The 18,437-nt window shown below is 40.6% G+C and overlaps 1 protein-coding gene across 3 annotated transcripts in view; it reads right to left on the bottom strand.

Moving 5' to 3' along the window:
- Positions 1-16,277, bottom strand: part of LOC113016065 (glutaminase kidney isoform, mitochondrial-like) — a 33,795-nt gene extending 17,518 nt beyond the window's left edge. Inside the window, exons 1-5 of one of the 3 annotated variants that reach the window (XM_026158572.1) lie at positions 16,151-16,277; positions 15,818-16,052; positions 4,137-4,233; positions 3,030-3,148; positions 131-260 (exon numbers count right to left, since the gene is read on the bottom strand). In XM_026158572.1, the coding sequence (XP_026014357.1) occupies positions 131-260; positions 3,030-3,148; positions 4,137-4,233; positions 15,818-16,052; positions 16,151-16,277 (708 nt within the window). The other 2 variants (XM_026158570.1, XM_026158569.1) reach the window with 2 other exon arrangements.
- Positions 16,278-18,437: the final 2,160 nt, after the last annotated feature.

The following is an 18,437-nucleotide window of genomic DNA, read 5'->3' on the forward strand; positions in this document are numbered from 1 at the left end:
CCAACCATCTTGTCCTGGCTGTTATTTAATGTCACAAAGTATTCGACAAACAGACAAATGACTCACAATGTTAAAACTAGTCTATAAGGAACGGTTAGATACAGTTCTACTCAGCTCTGCTCTCACTGACCTGCCCTCCAGACATTTTTTTGGCGTTTTCGTACAGCTCGTCGATGTGAGCAGAGAAGGACTGGAAGTCTGGAATAACAAACTTCTTCCTGAAGGCCTGGGTGAGCAAAACGATGTTGCTCTGGACACATCTGAGGCAGGAAAGAGAAATATTTAGGCTGAGGAGTACAGAATGTCCTTATTGACCTTTATGACTGCTTCAAATCCTCTGAGACTTTAATGACAAGTATGGAGCTAGTTAATGGACACAAAGCGACCGTGGCTCAGGGGGCTGGGAATTGCATCTGTAACCGGAAGGTCGCCGGTTCGATCCCTGGGCTCTCTGTCCTGGTCGTTGTGTCCTTGGGCAAGACACTTTACCCTACTTGCCTACTGGTGTTGGCCAGAGGGGCCGATGGCGCGATATGGCAGCCTCGCTTCTGTCAGTCTGCCCCAGGGCAGCTGTGGCTACAACTGTAGCTTGCCTCCACCAGTGTATGAATGTGAGAGTGAATGAATAGTGGTATTGTAAAGCGCTTTGGGTGCCTTGAAAAGCGCTATATAAATCCAATCCATTATTATTATAAAGCTTTTAAGGTCACGCATTACTAAATATAACATTAGATATAATTAGGGAATGTTCTGATTTTTGAACACTAGATAAGACTAAATACAGTGAGTCTGCGCTCCCTCGCTCAGCTCGTTTCCTCTTAATAACACCTAAACTTGAGGAGTCTGAGTAGAGAGTATAGCCGTGTATGCGTCACAATTCATCCTGCTGCTTCTGTCAGCAGGCATATCATCAATAAACACCAGTGGTCTGGTTCTACTGGGAGCCATACATGCCCATAACCATAACACTACCTCCACCATGTTTGACAGATATGCTTCAGACCAGGAGCCGTTTCTTTGGTTCAAGCTCATTTTGGTTTCATCTCTCTAAAACATTTGTTTCCAGATCTGTGGAGTCTCTTTCAGATATTCTCTGGTAAAGTCTAATCTGGCCTTGCTTTTTTTGAGTGTAACCAGTGGTTTGCATCTTTTTATAAACCTTATAAAAGGCTGACGGGCTTGTCAGTCAATTGTCCAAGTACTTTTGAGGATCTAAAAATTGTAAAAAAAAAAAAGAATTGTGTAAAAAAAGAAAAAGTCTAATTTATAAAAAAGAGTTAATAAAATACTTTTATTAAATCCCTTGAGTTAAAGCTGAAAGTGTGCATTTCAAAGACCGACTGTGGTGCTGGTGTACAGACGGGCCTGACTATATTTGCTTTTCTGGTTCAAAGCTTCTATTTCCAGGCTAAAATTTTCCAGTAAGCGTTCTGGGAGAGCTGTATCCTCAGCTCGACTCGGCCGACTCTGTTGACCTTTCGCTGTGGCTGCTGTAGTTTTAGGAAAAGATCCCCACTTGTTCCCTCGCAGCATGGAATTAAAATTACACAATAAAAGAAAATAGGTACTCCTTTTCCCAACATGTTCTGTACTCTAGATCACCCTTAAAGCAGCATGGTCTGGCTTTTTTTTACCACTTATAGATTTTGTCCTGGGCGTTTTATGCGAGCGATTATGGATGCAGACCTCGTAGTAAACACAGCTCCACGTAACAAGGCGGTGAGATAGAAGCTCTCCGTTAGCAGAGAGATTTACAGCTTGGCTATCTTACTGCATCCGAGCGGTCTAATCCCTGCAGAGAAAACACACGCTACACTCCACCGCCCGCTCACGTGCTTCCCTCTGAGAGGTTCTATAAATAAGCCCAGGGCGCGGAAGTGATGGACGCCAGCCAGGAGCGCCGGCTCGGGGTCTGTTCAGTGAGGATTTTTTGCTCCCCGGTGAGCCATCATATGCCTGATCTCACCAAGCTGCCACCCAGTTCTGTCTCACTGTCGTTTCCTCCGGGAGGGTGGTGGGGGTCACACAGCAGTGATCCAATGACACAAGGGGGTGGGTGGAGGTGGGGATGTCATTTTACTCCACATATCTTTCTTTCCTCTCCAGCTGTGTTTCAACAACTGGTTTGGGTGGCTAAAAATGTTCTGATTACCAAATAAACATGAATTTGAAGGTCGTGTGATGGCCCCCTGCAGACCCAAGTCAGCAACATCCACCATCACAGAACATATCGGCCGTGATCGAGTGCAGTTGTATTCTCTGAGCACTGCCGTTTTTCCTGTTCCTCAGTCCTCGGGTCAAAGTAAAGTCATGTGGAAAAGGAGGCAGGAGGTAAACTTGTGGACTTTTCAAGTGCACCATCATTCTGAGTTAGATTACAAGGAACATTGTTAAGTTTTTTATGCAAAGTGGAAACTAAAAACACCTTGTTTTTCTTCCCCCTTTCAGAATAAGCAGCCAGTGTCAAAATTAAACCTCCAAACACTGAAACACAATCAGATTGCGCCAAATCTACTCCAAATCTTCACCTATGAATCTCCTAATTATCAATTTGATTTCCAGTTATTGAAGTCTACCAGTTTCCCTGAGCAGATTTTTCTGGGTGATGAAAACCTGAAGATGAGGTTGCTGACGTGCAAAGCGAGGGATGATGAATGATTAACGGCAAGCGGTGACCCTGTTCTGCTGCAGGGACAAGCAGAGGACTCTAACCAGCTTTAATAATTCTTGTGATGAAACATTGATGCTGGTCATAAAGGTGGGACAGCAGGCAGGGTATTAAACACGGGATACACAAAATCTATAAATATATATAAAGAATATCCATATAGTCTCAATAATGCAAGGTTCTGTCTTCTTATACATAACATTAAAATCCAACATCTGGCTTTTGACTCAAACTGCACATCTGGATCTTTTATTAAATTTTACGGAGCCAATTAGGCTGCAGTTTGTTAAATGAGAGTGCAAAAAACTCCTGCTCGAGCATATCAATCCATCGTTGCTCAGTAAATTAAAGACAGGCATACTTTTTGAAGAGGTGTCGGTCCAGCGCTCCATCTGAGGTTGTCTTCAAGGTCACCTTCAGCATCTCCATACATTCTTTCAGCCGGGGGTCTCCCGTGCGAAGACCTGTGGCCTTAAGAGCCTGTGCGAGGAGAGGAGAGAGACACCAGGATTAAGACAGCCTGACAACAAAATCAATAAAGCTGCGAGCTGTGATTCCTCCAGAGCCTGGCAGGAGGAGCTCATAATTCAGAAAGCTACAGGGCTGAATCACTGCCAACAAGTCAGTAATTTATGTGTGACATGCATTTATTTAGCTGCTATGCTGTAAATGCTTTTTGTCGTACATTTTATGAAAGTCTTTTTTCAGTTAAGTCACCACAGCATTATTTATCCATTTGTAAACATTGTGTGGATTTCCCATCTTCTTTTCACCTTCATAACTGATTCAATTCAGTTGTATTTATATAGCACCAAATCACAACAACAGCTGCCTCAGGGCGCTTCATATTGTAAAGGCCTTACAATAATACAGAGAAAACCCTAACAATCATGACTCCCTACGAACAATGAGTGGGAAAGAAAAACTGAATTTTAAACGGAAGAAACCTCCAGCAGAACCGGGCTAAGCGAGGAGTGGCCATCTGCTGCAGCTGGATGGGCTGCAGCGAAGACGATAACCACAACATCTAGTTAGTAGTTTTTATAGGTCATTTATCCAGGGGAGGAACTGTTGTATAAAACCACCCCGAAGTTCCTGTTTCAAGCTGGTTTTAAACTGGTTTCCAACACTGCAGAATGGTATTACACCACTGTACTTTCACTCCAAGAGAAATTTAGACTACATTGATATCTTCAAAAAGTTTGTGTGATTCTAAGCCAACACCTGATTTCACTTCTAAGATCTATCCAAATCTGCACAATGTTTAATGACTTAATCTTCTCCATTATTCCCCTAATGAAGTTTAATAATAAGTGAGATCTGCTCTGTTACTCTGTCTCCATTCCTGTGGGCGATTTGGGGCCATTTTCTCTTGTGTAATTTATTTCTAGTAATATTTCTATTTAACAAAAGGTTCCGACACCATAAATATCCAACTCTCAGACATATCACTGCTGTGATAACTCACTGTGGTAAATTTGTGTGCAGGGATTTTTTCTTGGCCCTCTGCGATGGTGTAGAACAGCAGATCCTCCAGGCTGGGCAGGATGCCCGCCTTTCTTCTCCTGCAGGAAGCAAAAATAAACAGGCAGAGACAGAAAGGTGAGAAAAATAACTCCACAGTGAGGAGCTGTGGTGGAAATGTGGACATACAGGAGGAGGGGGGGGGGGGGGGGGGGGCTGCAGCAGAGGGAGAAGAAAACGCTTTTTCACTGCAGGGAGAAGCAGTGAGTAATAACAGTAAGGAAAACACGGCCTCAGCTTGCCTTACCTCAGCATTAAAACCTGTGGAAAAGTATACCTCCATACTTTTAGTAACATACTTTTCCAGGAGGTTAATATGCTACTTTGAGGCCACAGGAATTGTTAATTGTACCTTGCTTGAATACCAGCCAGGAATGTGTTTGAAAAGCTCCCAGCATGCAAGCTAACGAAACCCAAGATTTAACGATTTAACCAAGTTTACACAGAATTTAACCAAAAACGCTTCAAACCAAGAAGAGAATTTAGTGCTAAATTTCTGTCCTAGTTTTAAGTTTGGAGACTGCAGCACAACAAAAACTACCAACACTTCATGACAGACAACCCTTACAGGCCTCGTCATTCACACTGTGTGAGGTGGCAGTGTCGGTGCAATCAGCTGGATAAAAGCACAGTCTGGGATGTGATGACTGGGCCTTAACTGTTGCAGCTGGGACAGGGAGACTAGCCAAGGCCTCCGGCATGCTGACGGTGTTCAGTGGCTGGAAGAAAACCCAAAAAACAAACAAAAAAAACAACCCCACACACGCAACCAGAGTGATGGGTTAGCACTCGACGTGGCAGCTAAAACCCTACGTCAGACTTGCAGCGTCACCAGAGCTCCATTTTTATCCTTCAGAGCTGAGTAAGCAGCAAATAAAGAAATAAATGACAAATAGACAGTGATGGGGTCCAATACTAGTCCCACACCAGAGGAACTACAGTTATTGTAAATACTTAAATGTTAACAACAACATTTGGTTAGTCGTCCTTTACAGTTAATTGGCTCAGATTTGAAACATTATCTTACTAAATTTTTAATGTAAATGGAAGATTATAGTTTAAACAAAAGCAAATCTATGATCATTAAAGATTTTTTTAATATTTCTATCTGTATTAGTTTGTGTATTATAACTGTCTGATTTTATATTTGATATGGTGCGTCTTAAAAGCCTAACCAGGGACAAGGTCTTAGCTGTGGCTACAAGTCAGTTTTTTGGCACTTTGGTCACAGAGCTTTTAGTAAAAGGTAAAAATCATCACAGTTAACCGATTCTGCTCATGTCCATCTCCATGTTTTTTAATTCTTGGTCTTTACCAGAGCAGCTCTGGATGATTCATAGTTCAAAATAATCCTTCTTTAAATTATACTGCAGCCCCTCAGTTCCCCCTCCGTCGAAAACAAGCTTTTTTAGCTCCTCCCCTTTTTAGACAACTTTCTTCTGACTTCCTGTCCCTCTCAAATATAAGGTTCTGGACAGGAGGTGGGTGGGATTCTGTGCTCAGATGGCCTTATTAAGGGTTATCCTCTCTGAGAGAGCCACGAGTAGAAAAAACTACCTGAGTGTGAAACATCGCACACGTGACCGAAATCAGAGCAGAAAATGTCCACTTCAAGGAAACCTGAGCATCTAGCACCGTTTCCTGGCTGGTATTCGGAGCAGAGTGTCCACAGGAAGTCGTCTCTGGGAGGAAGGTTAGTAGCGTGTCAGGAGGCAGACGGGACGAACGGTTCACAGCAGGCTCTCTGCTATGATTCATACCAACACCAAATTGGATTTGTACAAAGCTCTGGGTGCTCACGATGACCTGCAATGCATCATGGGGGTGGCTTGGTGCTAGGAGAGGATGTCTGAAGGTCAAACTTGAGTTGGCAGGCGGCTCCTCTCAGCAGCCAACCAGAAATAAAGAAAAGGAGCCAAGTTTGGATACATGAGAGCAGAAATGTACCAGATTATAATTTCAGCATCAGCAGTTTCCTCTGGAATCATGCAGCAGCAGCAACCATCAGAACATTACAACCTCTAATAGAGGAAATGGACAATTAACAGAAGCTTTCACTCTCAGCTTCTTGCGCTCACTCTTTGTCTCCATCGAATGCAACATTTGATGGAGACAACATGTCACATTACCATTAGCATAAAAGCTTCCAATCAGTGTCTACTCCACTCTGTGTGCAAGGAGGGGCACTCACAGTAAAGGAGAAACCAGAGACTTTATTTAAGCAACAGTGCTTTTTACTTCAAGCTGCTTTCGTCCTTGTGATGACTGCACTTATGGAACTGAATTAAACTGAGTCTGAACTGAATTCCTGAAACTAAAGTTTGTCCTTCCAACTAAAATAAAAAGGATTTCCTCCTGATAATTTCTATTTATCGATGTACTATATTCAAAAGGGGAGAAAACCAATGTTTCTTTGTCGAGTCTCGTGTGGTTTTAAATATAAAAGAATGATTCCCAGTCTTTTTCCTCAGGGTAAGGAGTACAGCTTATTATTTACATGGGTGTGGGAAGTAAAAAAGGCTGGATTGGAGCATCTCTGACATACATACATAGCTCCTGAATATGTGAGAAACACAGAGTGACTTAGACTGAAATAACAGACGTGAACGGGGGTTTTCCTGAGCACCACTGCTGCAGAAACCAAGAGAGGAAACACTGGCAGCGAGTTGAAGTCAGATTTATAGCTTTTGTGCCAAGTTCCACTCAGGGTGAAAAGTCAGGGAGTCTCAGCGAGGAGTACATATAGTTTAAAAGTGTGTCTGTTTGAATAGAATACATTAGGTTGCACCTCTCAGAGGAATACCGCCCCATACTTGAAAATCGGACTCCTTAACAGTTCCTTAGGAAGAAGCTCTGACTTTCCAGCATCAGTGGAATGCAGCAGTAACACTACAAACAGTTCACACGCTGTCTGGGTTAGCATGTCGGGGTCGCTGCATCGTGCTCCACCTCTCACCGCATTAATGCAGGCTGCTGGTGAGGAAGGAATACACATCAGAGAGTGTGTGATTGAGGAAGAGGAGGAAGACAGGATGGAAGGATGGAGGGTGAGGTAGAATAGAGAGGGACTGAAGCGCACCCACTGGGAGGAAGTGAGGTCATGTCTAAGTAAAAGCAGTTGTTGGCTTTCCGTAGAAAACCTCTACTTCTACTGGATTTTATTTTGAAAAACTTTTGAAAAAGAGACTTAAACGACAAAATAGAAAGATACTTACAAATGCAAAACAAGAAGATCAACAACAGGGAGACAGAGAGAGTGAAGAGGGATAACACTGAATTAGTAACAGTGGCATTAAACTGAAACAGTAGCAGCGAGCACACATATGATCAGCACAGAGCACGTCTTCAGATCATGCTGCTGTCAGGACAAGAAATAAAACAGAAGCTGTGACATTAAATGTAGCGTTTCACAGTGAATCACATTAAAAACATGCAGCATTGAAATGCACTATGAGACATACAAACGAATAGTATAATCTGAAATGACTACTATGACTGAGTACTACTACTACCACTATACTTTTTTCCCACCACTGAAACAGATGAGGCCCAGCCGGCTTGGGAGCCAGAGGTCTCAGCTCTAATCGAAAGCAAACAGCCATTTCCACATAAATAAACATTTGGCCTAAAACTGAAACAGAAATGGCTGCTGGTGGATTTTAACCGTGTAACACTTGAAATGAACATGACACTGTAACCAAATAATAGTGAAGTAAGAGGGCCCTTCTTGAGTGAGAGACTTCCCCTGTGGGAGCATCATTAACACAGGCAGGTTAGAGGTGGACACTGGAACATCTGGATGGTCTCATTAATCTACCTCTGCTGGTCTCATTAGTACTCTCGCTCACGCTCTCCCTCCCCCTCCTCTCGCTCTGTTTGCTTTTAAAGGTCAACGCGAACAGAAGCTGAAACAGCAGCAGCCACTCCACAAAACTCTCTCCTGCACTGCAGATGAGTGAGCCTCTTCCAGAAGAGTCATCGAAACGGCATCCAACTGAACTGAGGCAGGAATCTGGAGACGTTTCCTTCAAACGTGACCTTTCTGTGCCTAGACCCCCACAGGATCAGTATTTTACCTGGCACTACTAACACAAATGCTTCAAACCTTTTTCATCAATGCTAAGGCAGCTGTTTAAACATATGCAACTCACCCACATTATGTTTTAAAATGTTTTAAAAACCCAGCAAATTAACAAGAATTTACTGGCAAATTTGTGAGAAAAAATCTAATTAAAATTTATGACAAAGAAACTGCCAGATATGCGGGGAAAAGGCAGAAAAATTATGCACCACCATGGCTCACCTGAATAAGCAGGTGAGCTCTCTGCCTGCTCTCCTGTCACCTCGCTGAACTATCCTGCCTAAAAAAGGCTAAAAATTCAAAGACATGTCTATATCTAAGTTTTACAAGAAAAATTAGGAGCATTTATCAAACCAAAATTTGCAAGAAACTCACAAAATTATGAGGAAAAAAATATATTTATATTTTATATATAAATATTTCCTCTGAATTTCACCCTCACATTACATTGTTTTCTTCAACCAGGCCCTAACACTAATACACCACCATCGTAGTCTCCCTCTGAGCCCACCATCAGATGGTGCGACTCCCTTGAAGTCGGGGCCTGAGGTGTTCGCACTGACAGGCGGAGGTCTCTGTGTGAATTGAGCCGTCAGTATCTGCTGCATTTATTTAATCTGATCGATGGCGCTGGTTTCACCGCCTCACAGGCATCATGACAAATTGTTGCTGGTGGGTTGGAGAGGGCGGAGGCAGACATTAGACTGGAAGCGCTGAGAGAGAGGTGGCGCTGCACGAATCGATCTATGCGACTGACTCATCTGCTCGAGGCCCTGACATCTGCTGGGCGGCACGCCAGCTCACGGTGCTTAAAATAAATAAATAATTAAAAAGCGAAGACATGATTTAGGCAGGATGAGCTCCTCTGCATCGCATACTGCTCTGAGCCCTTACTAGCTGAAGCACAGCCTCAGAGCCCTCAGAGTCAGCGTGCAGCTCAGGCTGAGCCTGTCTGTCTTTTCTTTTCAGACTTCAGTGTTTGAAAGCAACAAACACCAGGATGTACATCTTATGTGTTGAACTCTAACAAAACAATCCAACAACCTGACTGAAGAAACCCTGACTAATAAATATGTAATACTGTTATGTCTTAATAAACAGCTGTGGGGTGGTCATGTAAGAAGGTGGTCTGCATGTCGAAGTATCCTCAGGTGAGACACTGAGTCGCCCCAGATGCATCCATCAGAGTGAATGCGTGCACGAATATTTCATGTTGCAAGCTAAACATAGGACAGCAACCTGTTTACATCTACAAAAAAGAAGAAAAAAAAAAGCTTGCTTCCTGGATGTATTAAGGTTTTTCTTGAGGGTGATTGCCTTCTAACAGGAGACCTGTGCAACCTTTCTGCAAACAGCTGCAGTCTGACTTGGACTATTTCAATCACTCTCAGAGAGAGCGCAAATAATTGCCGTCTAGTTTTTAAATGCCGACAGATGCCGTTGCCATTCATCTGGACCAGTCTTTGTGAATGAGCACAACTCGACTGGTTGTATTCTGGTTATCGGAGGGCTAAAATGTAAGACAGCAACAGATATGTGATTTTCCATGATTTATCAGTTCATTGCCATTTTGTCAGAAACAGTTTGCCAGTAATTTCATTTAGAAGTGAGATAACTTTATCTTACTGTATAAAACAGATACTGACTGAGGTTAATTTGAGGACATAATTTGGAGAGCAAAACAGTGATAAATCACAGTGTGTGTTTCTGCAGTAGTCAGCATATCACAAAAAGTTAAATATCGCATATCATGTGGGGTGTCTGGTGACTCCCACCTGCAGTATTTTAGTTCAGAATGTGAATAAAAACATTCTAGAATTGAAGAAACAGCTGGCGATGTTGTAGTTTAGGCCTACAGAGGGGCAGAGTCACAAACGAGACAGACTGTAGTCACAATCAAAAACTTTGCAGGTAAAAAGCCAAACTGAGTCCTTAATCAAACTGCCTGATCAGCAACAAAACAACAGATATTACAGATTAAACTACAGATCTTTACATTTTTATGGTTTGCTGGATGTTGGAGACTGCTATTTAATGACCCACAAGAACCCTGAAATGCTGAAAAACTAACCCAATAATCAATCCCTATTATGGAAATAAACTGATGAGTGTGGCTATGTGAAGGTTTTACAATGTGTTTTGTGGGAGTATTGCTGGAGGATTTTTAGACTTTCTTTGCATATCTTCTTATATTACTCTCTTTTATAAGGTTTTATATTATACAGGATATTTAATATTGTGTGTAGCTGTCCAGGAACTGCAGATGGAAATCACCTGGAAGCTAAATGTGCTGTCTATATACGATCCCTGACACATAAACAAAGCTCCTTTAAGCTGCCTAATAGAGAAAAGTCACTGAGTTCCTCAAAAGCATTGAGTTTTTCAGGAAGACGATGAACCTGCTTGCTCACCAAGATTCACGCTGCAGATAAAATTCACACAGTGATCTTCACAGAACAAGCAAAGCTTGGCTCAGACTTGGATTAACCTCCAGGGGAGGCACGCTAGTGCTGACAACCAGTCAGCTGAGCAGAGCGACGGCCTGAACGCCGCCGGTAGCTTCAGCAAATTGTCTGTGAACAGAAACAAGTGGGGCAACTCTGTCCTGCAGGGGCAATGAGGCATTTTATGATTATGGAAGCTCTCTAAGGAGACAGGCTGGTGTCAGAGCTGCTCCGAGGGGAAGAAATGATCGGCCAGCTGGTTATCATGCTGGATCTTCAGCAACTATGTGTATCTTTATATATTTTCTTAATGAGTTGCCTCTAAAAATAATGAAATTATAAACCCTCCACTGTGGCTGTCCTGCAGCCCCCTCTCCTGATGGTAGAGTTAATTTATACTCAAAATTCTGACACTCATATTTTCATTCACTGTATTTGTACGGAGGTCCAAAAGAGAGCAAATGTAAATTAAAATTAGGGCTGCTCAATTAATCGAATTTTAATCACGATTACGATCTGGGCTTTCAACGATCATTAAAAATGACTGAGCCGATTATTAGCCCCTCCCTCGTTTATCCGCGACGCCTTAAAGGCCGGTGTTGTGCCAAAAAGTGATTGTCTGCCAAAAACTGATTTCCAATGTTTCTGTGTATTTTTTATGTGTAATATCTTTACGTATGTTCGTAAATAGACTTCGGTGAACAGGGTTTACAAAGGGGTTATATAGAGAATTAAAACAATATCTGTTTTTCAAGTATCTTTACAACTCTCTGCTATTGTACTTACATTATAACCAATCCGGTCCTTTATCCCCACTTAAAATATTTTTACAGAAATATTGTAATATTTGCTGCCATTTCTGCTGTCCTCTTGGCCAACTTACTCTTACAAAAGACATTTTTAATGTTAATGAGATTTTTTTAAACTGGATAAATAAAGGTTATATAAAAGTCACTGCCAAAAACTGATTGCGGCTTCTACCTTGTTACACGAATGTTGTTTGTGGCTCAAGATGACTTTATGTCATCCATGAGGGATGCATTTGACATATGTTTCACATATTATAGCCCAACAAGTTACTTATAGCAGTTTAAATACGAGCAATCAGTTTTTGGCAAATACCGGAAATCAGTGTTTGGCAGACAATCACTTTTTGGCACAACACCGGTCCGTGAAAATATTGTCGGGCATAAACCGGTCCGTGGTGCAAAAAAGGTTGGAGACCGCTGATTAAGAGGACCCGAGGGAAGCTCTGAAAGCTAAGCAGAAGTTATTTGGGGAGGAGAGTGACTGCTGTTGGTTGAAAAGAGAAGTAAAAAAAAAAAAAAACTTCAGTGGTGTTGCACACTATTTTATATTATTTTTTTAAAGTCATTGTTAACCCTTTAAAGCCGGTCAGAGCAGCACGCTCCGTTTTGTGTAACTATTTTTAAATCCCTGTAGAACCTGAACCGTGTAAGCTAGCGCAATAATTTGTTTTGCATATGAAACCGGAGGAGTTGTACTTACATCTTATGCCATCAGCTTGTCCTCGGTCACGGTTTCCTTCCACATAAAGCTTTGCAAAAATTGCATAAAAAGCGCTTGCAGGAACAAAACATAATATTCCAGAAACACGCTTTGCCGATCCGATCAGCTGTTCGTAACACTTCCCACAGTGAAACAGACGTCAGCGCGAACGGTGCATGTCCGCCATTTCCTGGCCGAAACCGGAAGTGACGTCATTTTCGCTGAAATGTAGTTTTTTTTTTTATTTGTAGGCCTTAAAAACCTATACTGGTCATGTTTGACTTTTCTGAATAGTTGCTGGGATGCTTAGAACTCGAATTGCACAGCTGGAAATAGTTTATTTTGATGCTGTTTTCTTTGCAAATTTGCATCATAGGATTGTTTTTTTTGTTTTTCCTGCAGTGTATATAAAAATTGGTGTATCTCCAAAATAAAACTATGAAGACACTCAAAATAAATTTCCTGTTGTTGTAAACTATTTTTTGCAACTTTTTTTGTATTTAAAGTTTTGAGGGATAAACCTCTTAAATTTCTCCAAGTAGAAATATATGTAAAAAAACAAAAATGATTTTCAATTTTTTTGTAGTTTATTGCACTTTTTTGCAATTAATGTAGTTACTATGGACTTAATGCATACATATTATTAAAATATGGGCTATAACAGTTGTATAGCAACTTGAAATACTCCAACAAATGGCACTACAGCATGTAAAAAAATAATATAAGCTCTGGCGGACTTGGTTCTATAGTAGGTCTTAAAGGGTTAAATAAATATCGTCAAATAATCGCGATCTCAATTTCAGTGAAAATAATCGTGATTATCATTTTTGCCATAATCGAGCAGCCCTAATTAAAATTACACAAAATTCAATTAATATGCTGCTACATGAAAACACAGCACCTCATCTCTGTACTGCTTTTTATCTCCAAGATTTTTCTATTTTTTTTTTTTAGTCTGTATTTTCTTTTATATTTTTTCTATTTATTTACTTATGTATTTGATGGACAGTAAGCTAACTTTTAGTATAGCTGAATTTCATGATTTTAAAGAAAGATGATTCATGACAGTGTATATCTGTGGAGGAACCAGTTACGTAAATAAACAAAAAAACATAATACACTTCAAAAATCATCCAGAATTTAATTTATTTAATTCTAATTTATACTATTTTTGATACAACTAATTAGGACTTATTCATTTTTTTTATTTCTATATTTGGAAGATTGTTGTTTTTTTTCCAACTGGCACACATACTTTTTTTTTTTAATTCTGTATTTTACTTTGACATTTTTCTGTCCATTTCAGCATCATTATAGAAATTACGGGACGCTCACCTGTTTGGTCTCATAACAGAAATAAAAACTGACATCCATAATAAATCTATTGAATTTTTTTCATATAGCGCCAAATCACAACAACAGTCATCTTAATAAGCTTTTATATTGTAAGGTAAAGACCCTATAATAATAGAGAGAAACCACAAAAACTAGATAACCCCTTGCCTTTGGCAACAGTGGGAAGGAAAAACTCCCTTTTAACAGGAAGGACCTCCAGCAGAACCAGCATGACCAGATGGGAGTCAGGGGATGAAGACGGGACAAAGACACACTTTCGGAGAAAGAGACATTCAGGAAAAGGAAAGGAAACAAAAGGAAAAGAAAGAGCTCCTCAGACTGGAAGCTGGTTCCACAGAAAGAGGGGCCTGAAAGCAGAAGGCTCTGCCTCCAACTTTACTTTTAAATACTCTAGGAACCACAAGTAAATCTGCAGTCTGTGAGAAAAGTGCTCTACTGTGGTGATATGATACTATGAGGTCTCTAAGATAAGACAAGGCCTAAATATTCAAGATCTTGTGTGTGAGGAGCAGCATTTCACATTTGATTCCGGATCTTACAAGAAGTCTGTGCCAAGAAACCAACCAACGTTAATGAAATGCCAAGAAGACTGGTCAAATATCAGCCACAATTATACCAGGAGCTTGTTGATGGCTACCACCCAATCAAGGTGCAACATGCTAAGAAACATTTAGTGGGAGTGTATGTATATATTTGAGCCTGTATGTATACTTTTAACCCTGTGTGGATTAGAGAAAATCCCAAATAAATACAAACTTGTGCACAAAATTCTCGTTTTCTAAAGTTATTAAAGATGTATGCTGTACGATCGTTCCACCCTAGAACATGTCCACAACTATATATGTGTTAAACATTTAACATGGCAAAAACTGATTTTAACTTGTGTCTATGTTTTCATTATTTTATCTTTATTTTATTTTGATTCATTGTGCTATTTTTTTTGCTATTAGTAACGTAACAGATTAATTTATTGTTATTATTAATGTTATTTATGATTTATACTGATTTATGATTTATTCTACTTATTTTGTATTTATGTCGGTAGTTAGAGGCATTTAAAATAAAACTTTGTTTCAGCCACTGAATAAACATTTTTTGGCATCCATAAGGGACAATTTCAGGTTAGTATCTCTATCTTTTTACTTACTCTGAAATACCTGGAAGTTGTGGCTTGGCTCTACCCAGCAGTTTGTTTATGTATATATATATATAGTTTTTTTTCTCCCCCCCCCCAGAGGCAGAAACAAGCCTCTATACTTTAGACTTGCTTTACTTTGCCTCTCATCATGTGGCATACACTGTGCTTTATAATTAATGATATAAGTGTATTAATTCAGGTCAGTAGCTGCACTCTTATGGAAGCAATAGTGGGTGACCTTCAATATGCATGGAGCTGATGCTCGGTGTGGAGTGGAGATTCAAACATTAACCAGCTTCAGTTGTCCTTAATTTTTCGTTTAAACTGACCCGGCTGGGTAACCTGGTGCCGGCTGATGCCTTCCTGAGTCTGGATGGATGAAGGCATCAGCCTCCAGCAGCTGGTCACGATATCAGGCTTGCCCCACTGCATGTGCTTCCATTCTCGGACACGTCTCAAATTTACTTCCTTTCCACCAGTTTCCATTGAGTACATTCTGACTAATCGCCACCCGCTTAGAGCAAGTTAATGCCACAAAACATCCTTAAGGTTCATACTGGAACTACTAAGTCATCTTAGATATATTAAACTTGTCCGATAATGGCTGCTGGATTTACCTCCATCGCTACCTACCGGAGCTCTCCACTGGCCTGAGCCTGTAGGTGGGCGCACCATCACCGGTCACTTGCACCCATAATCCCCCTCATCTACAGCCCCTGACCTGCACAGTTCCCCGGCAAACTCAACCCTCCTTGCCAGCCTTTAGCAGGCTGAGCTAAATGAGCATCCGAGCTAGCAGCTAGCCACTTCGCGTGATGCGCGTTAGACCCTTCGCACCAAACTACGTTGTAAAAAACCTAAATTCAAATAACGTCCCTTTTTGTGCAAGTGTTATACATAAAGTGATTAATTTTTAAATACAACGAGAAATTAGACGCATTTCTTAAATTCCGCGTACTTTCTGTAAGTAAAACTGGTTTATTTTTTTAAATGAGAAGCCTCAAGGTAAAGGCACCTTGATGTCATGATTGTTTACCGCCCCATTAAAAATGCTCCTTTTTTTCTATTGAGTTCGTCCTACTGTTAACGTTACTCACTTCTCTGTTGAAGAGTCCTTGCCGGTGGAGTCATTGGAGCAAAAGCCTCTCAATGCGTGCTTCCTGGCCAAGTGCTGAGGGGCTCTCCAGCCAGAAAACCGCCCTCTACCCGGTGACCGTCCATCAGGACTCAGGGTGCTGAAGCAGGCGGCGGGAGCAGGTGCTGCTTTAACGCCGACCCTACGTGTGAGCGGCCGCTTCAGCTGAGTCTGGAATAACTCCTTGAGCGTTACTGTAGACCGAAGATGTAACATTTCAGCCCTGTGGTACAGACGAACTGTGCAGTGGAGTTACTATAGAACCGCGTGGAGGGATCGTAGAGGTCGGTTCCCGGTGAGAGCGCCGCTTTATCGGTCGTGTAACGGTTCTCCCACTGACTCAACAGCGGAAAAAAGCTCCCCAGCGGGATACAACCAACCTTATCCACCGCGTGAGCTGTGATTGGACGGACTTGACCCATGGGCGCACCTAATTGGTGAGAAGTCCTAACAGTCCCGCCCACGGTTGTGAATCGTGTTTTGGTCCCGTTATCTCCATCACTTCCCGTAATTAGCGAATAAGTTTATGTTATTTATAAGTATTTGCCCATTTTTGTATGTTTTTAGGTACAGTTTCGATATTTTTGTCTTTATAAACACAATAAATAACGAAAACAATCATATTTTTGAATTTACTACATTTAATGGCTGTTTTTAATCTATTATAGTTAATCCTTTTAGCTCTTTTACTTTAAAGGGCCACTATATTGTATTACGTCACGTTTTTACAAAGCATTTCATTGTATTTTATTTACATTTATTATTGTTTATTCAATTAATTTCCTATTTTATTGTTTTACTACATGTTTTCTATTTATTTGAACTGCTTTATGTTAAGCATGATACATTTTAGACCTATTTGTTCATGTTATTTTTATTTTTTACTGGCCCACTCTTCTTTATCCACGTAGGCTTCTTTTTCATGTAGGCTTTGTTTGTGGCTGCTGTAGCACAGACATAACTTTTGGGGAGACAGAAAGTATATGTTTTATCATACAATGGAATCCAGTTTTAGTTAAGTAGAAAAAAACTAATTATCGGATGAGTCACAAGTACGTAGTCTGCATTCATTTTAAGTTAAATGCACATTTTGCACTCTTAGTTGTAGAAATGTTATTATTTGTGCCACACGAATGCTGGAAATCACATAACACATATACAAGAATTTAAGAATAAACACAATATAAGTGAAGTAATATCATAAACATCACTATATTGAAATAGTTTAAGCCTAATATTTCCTGACTGACTCATGTGCATGAGTCTTCATGCTTGGCCTGCAGAAATCATGTGCAGATGATTCAAATAAACAAGTTTGCACAGCTATATAACTCACACTGCTGTGCAGAAATCTTGAGTCACCCCTCATTTCTTTATACTTTGGTAGGAAAATAGGAAGTGATTTATTGAAGCATGTGGAAACATACATGTAAATACAGTATATAAGGCAAAATCAGAGATTGTACAAGTAATGAGTTTGAAAGTCAATATTTGGTGTGACCATCTTTATTCTTCAGTACAGTCTGAACTCTCTTAGGCAGCTTTCTTGCCATGTCTTTAAGTAGGAGTAGTTCTCCAGGCTTCTTGAAGGACATTCAAAGCTCTTCTTTGGATGTTTCTGCCTTTTGTTCTGTTCTCTGTCAACATGATCCCACACTGCTTCAATAATGTTGAGGTCCGGGCTATGCTACGCCTGATACCTCTGCTTTTGTGCCCCACTTCTCCATTTTCCTCAAATTTTTTAAGAACACACTACACACTATGCAGACATAAAACAAGTTCTCAGATTAATATTTCTTTGGGAATCACCTCATTGGTGCAAAAAATAGCATTTTAAGCTGTCAAACTGTGTGTGTGTTTTTGGTTCAGTGTTAAATGGCTTAACCAACAAACAAACAAACACAGAAACAAAACATTCTGGACCGGACTGAAAACGAGTGAAGCAAATGTTACTGAGTTTATGTTAAAATATTCTGCTTCTCCCTTTTTTTAAGCTTCCTATTCATTCAGCTGAGTTACAGTCACACTCTCCACCAGTTGTCCATGCCTGTAACCTGTAATAAATAAAAATGAAAACTAGACTTCTATAAAAAATATCATAAAATGCAACTATAAAACATTACAGGGATACAAGTAGAACTTTAAAACAATAAAAACAAATAAACAAAAATAAGGAAACACACCCTGGAAGAGACCTGAGATATAAAAGTGATTAAATAAATATTAAAGCATCAGGTCTCTGCACAGTGGTGAGGAAAAAAGAGGCTTAAAGCAGCCCTGTGCAGGACTGTCACTGATGCGTTGTGCTGCTCTGCCACCTTGTGGTTCAATTTGGTGTTGCACACATTCAGGGCTTTCTCTGCAGACTGTCGCCTTGTGTGTGTGTGTGTGTGTGTGTGTGTGTGTGTGTGTGTGTGTGTGTGTGTGTGTGTGTGTGTGTGTCCTTGAAAAAAAACATCTACAGCGCCATCTCCCGGTTAGAAAGTGATGTGAGACTATCTTACAGGCGTGTAGGAGCCTCTTTCCATTCATGAAGTGACAGATTGATAGAAATCTGGGAACCACATGCACACTCTGCAGAA

This window comes from Astatotilapia calliptera, chromosome 23, assembly GCF_900246225.1.
Source record: "Astatotilapia calliptera chromosome 23, fAstCal1.2, whole genome shotgun sequence".
NCBI lineage: Eukaryota > Metazoa > Chordata > Actinopteri > Cichliformes > Cichlidae > Astatotilapia > Astatotilapia calliptera.